The sequence below is a fragment of the Mytilus galloprovincialis genome, chromosome 11, assembly GCF_965363235.1.
Source record: "Mytilus galloprovincialis chromosome 11, xbMytGall1.hap1.1, whole genome shotgun sequence".
NCBI lineage: Eukaryota > Metazoa > Mollusca > Bivalvia > Mytilida > Mytilidae > Mytilus > Mytilus galloprovincialis.
The window spans coordinates 70,441,143-70,444,903 of record NC_134848.1 but is presented as its reverse complement, the minus strand read 5'-3'; the positions used below and the strand labels follow the sequence as shown (position 1 = coordinate 70,444,903).

The 3,761-nt window shown below is 34.7% G+C and overlaps 1 protein-coding gene across 1 annotated transcript; it reads right to left on the bottom strand.

The window, feature by feature from the left end:
• Window positions 1-1,172: 1,172 nt before the first annotated feature.
• On the bottom strand, window positions 1,173-3,761 carry LOC143052726 (uncharacterized). The gene is made up of 2 exons (XM_076225825.1): window positions 3,612-3,761; window positions 1,173-2,795 (listed from the first exon to the last, which is right to left on the bottom strand). Exons 1-2 carry the CDS (start codon window positions 3,624-3,626, stop codon window positions 1,641-1,643), a joined length of 1,170 nt encoding a protein of 389 aa, XP_076081940.1. The 5' UTR covers window positions 3,627-3,761; the 3' UTR covers window positions 1,173-1,640.

Here is a 3,761-nt window from a genome sequence, read left to right as displayed (position 1 = left end):
TACATAAAGTGAAGATATTTATTTTTGTTTTGAATGAACTTGTTAAACAAAGCCGACCTGGTTATAAGGAGCCAACTGTAAATATAAAGGCTTACCCTCCAGATAGGAGACTTTGTGTATATACTGTGTATAAAGAATATGTATTTCGTACCAAATTGTTTAGAGGGAAACATGAACCGTTACTTTTAAGTTATGTGAAACCACATCAGCCTGTTTCAAGAGATACAATTTCTAGATGGATAAAAGTAGTAATGGCAAAAGCTAAAATTGACACAACAATTTTCAAAGCTCACAGTGTTAGATCTGCATCAGTTTCTAAAGCAAAGATGAATGCAGTGCCTATTTCTTGTATCTTACAAAAAGCAGGATGGTCAGATGCAAAAACATTTGCAAAATTTTATAATAAAAAGATTGAAAAAGATGAAAATTCTTTCAGCTTTAATGTGTTGAAGAATTAATCATAAGTTAAGACATTATATATTTCTTATCTTAGTATTCAGTTTTATCATTATGGCTTTAAAGTCTCATTTGGTCCCGGAAGTGTTACAACGAAATAAAATTTAACAATTAAACAAGTCTTGCCTTGGTAAAAGGCGAAGTTTAATTGTAATTTTATGAGTTGTGTAAACACTGAAGGGATTAAATGCCACACCCTCCCTCCCTAGTTAAGGGAGACCAATATGTAGTTATTGTGGGTCATATGTATATATGTTTTTCGTTGTTTGTCATATTGATAAAACTTTACTTTGAAGACTGAAGTTCACACATGCGCAGCACAATCTCATTTAATCCCTTCAGTGTTTACACAACTCATAAAATTACAATTAAACTTCGCCTTTTACCAAGGCAAGACTCGTTTAATTGTTAAATTATCGTCCATGCAATTTGAACTTAAGACAATGTTATCTTACCTGTAGAACTTGTTTGAAGTGAAGAAGTTGCACCAAGTTCACCTGACATTTTTGTCAGATAGCTGTGACATGTTGGTAAACCATTTGGTACTTGTATATGCTCAAAAGATTCATTCAGCATTAACGCCATACCTTCCACCATATGTTTATCAATATGGCAGTGCATGAACCACACGCCTGGGTTTCTGGCTTCTATTCTTATTATCACATATCCCCCATATGGTACCACAATCGTATCTTTGCGCAAAGGGTCAACTGTATTAATTCCAGGAATTTTATTGTAATCATTCCATGACGAGTTTCGCCATCGAGCATTATTATAACTGTTGTTCATATTTGGGAGTGTATTGCTGCATTTAATATCGTCTGTAAAAGTAAATTGTCCGTCAATGGTTACCTCGGGAAATTCCATTTTTAGAACTTCGTTGGTATGGCCATGCATGTGAATAGGATGCGAAATGGCAGCCCCCGTACCAAGATTTAGTAAAACCATAATAATTGTAGACCCTGATTTCAAATTAAGTGAATGGCTGCAGTGACAAATTTCTTCGTCGGTGCATCCATTACAGTTGGTATCTACTTCAGACGGTTGTGTAAGAGCAGACACAGTTGGCCATCGAAATATTCGGCCATTTATGGATGAATGATGTTTTGGAAAACCGAAATTCAAAAAATGTAATGCATTTTCATTAGATTTTGGTATATCCTGTAAACCAAATTTTCCATCATCTACATTTTTCTGTCTTTCAAGTCATTATCAGGAACGCATGTCATGCTTTCCTCGAAAGGGTATGTTTTAAACGGACAATTCAGGACTCGACTTTTAATATTTTGTTCGTAAACCTTTGCTTGACCATTATTCTTGATAGAAACATTAAGAAACCCGAGTCCAATAGGAGGTGTAATTGTTAAATTAGGTGACGAAAGGATGCTGACAGTAATGTTATATATCCCCTCCTTTGCATAATCCAGATCGAGTTCAAAATCATAACGTTCAGCAGGATATATAATGATTTTGTCAACGACAGTAGGAATAACCTCAAAACCATCGGTTTCTGTTACATTTAACTTTAATCCATGGATAGCAAACAACAGCACGTACATTGAACTTACCCCTATAAGTCTTAACAGACATCGATTGCCTTTTGTAACATGTAATATTTCTAGAGGTGCAAGGTTATTTTTAAGCTCTCCTCTTCCATTGATCAAAATCAAATTTGGATATTTAACGTTCTCCTTCACATTTGCATACAACAGGTCCATTGCGTTATATAGATGATTCCATTCTTGTATCTGTACAATATGTTGTAATTCAAATGGTACTGGGTCCCTTTTTCTGAGAACGATAAATGCACCGTACATGCCCATATCTCGTTGATTACCTACATGTGAGTGATACCAGTAGGAGCCCCCAAATGTTGGCTGGAAGGTGTAATTAAAAGTCTTTCCTGGTAGTATCGGACATTGAGAAACAAATGCCACGCCGTCCATTGCTGGCCATCCAAGTTGGTCAATACCGTGCCAGTGAATAGTCACAGCTTCATTAATCATATGGTTTGTAACTAGAATCGTTATTGTCTGGTTCTGATAACTAATAAAAGATGGTCCTGACATAGATCCATTTGCAGTAATCAAATGTCTTGTATGATTCCAACCGTCAGCAGTTATAATATCATCTATAGGGACTGGGCCATTTATTGCTGTATTAATGGAATAAATTGCCCGATCCTGTATGTACACTTGGCCGATATCTTTTTCACCAATCATAGTAAAAGCAGATTTTATATCAAGTGATGTAAAACAGTGGACTACATTCTCATCGCAATGAAAGCAGACAACGATACCAATAAATACATACACGACACAGATAACAGTACTAAACACCTGAAAATGTACAGAAGAGATATTTTTTAAATGTATGTAATTCACCAGAAAACAACGTAATCCCCGAAGTATTACTTTAAATGTATTGATAAATTATGGTATTCAACCATGGCCTTTTTAAATGATTGTTGATGTAAATGGTCTCCTTTATAACTTCGGCGTTTACTTAGAAAGCAGTTGAGATCATGTGTATTTGCAGAGGTACAGACTAATAATCGGTAGTATATTTTTGCCAATAATAAAATGAGGTGAACTTAGGCGACATTTGTTCAAATCTCTTTTAAATAGCGTACATCGATCAGAAAGAGACTCATTAAACGCTACAATAAAACGAACCATCATAGTTAAAGGTCTGAAAAGTACACCAACTGACCCAAATAAGAAAATAATCAATAAAATACAACATAATACAACCCTTGCTGACATTCTTTGCTTGGGACACACACGATGATATGTGCCGTGATCAACCCTCACATAACAACATTAATAAAACATTATTGATTAAAATTCAGTTTGAGAACAGTATTACGCTCTATGATAACGGTATTATAAAAAACAACAAAAAACAACACTTTTTCTACATTGGCTAGATGTATAGGGGGAGGGTTGAGATCTCATCAACATGTTTAACCTCGCCGCACTTTTGCACCTGTCCCAAGTCAGGAGCCTCTAGCCTGTGTTTCTTGACATAAAATATTATCATCCACAATGCAACATGCAAATGGACATTAAAATATTAATAATACACAATTTCATTCAAGACATTAACAATATATTATAAGAACAAAATAAATTAATGTTAAAAGAAAGACTGACCTTAAAAAATTCCATTGCCGGATGTTAGCAATGTCGGGTGCTTTTTGTGATTGAGAGACATTACATTCCAACACGGTGAAATATATATATTTATTTCTTTAAAGAGATTCCAATTTCTTTTTTTAAATACTTTTCTAAGAAAGCCATTCC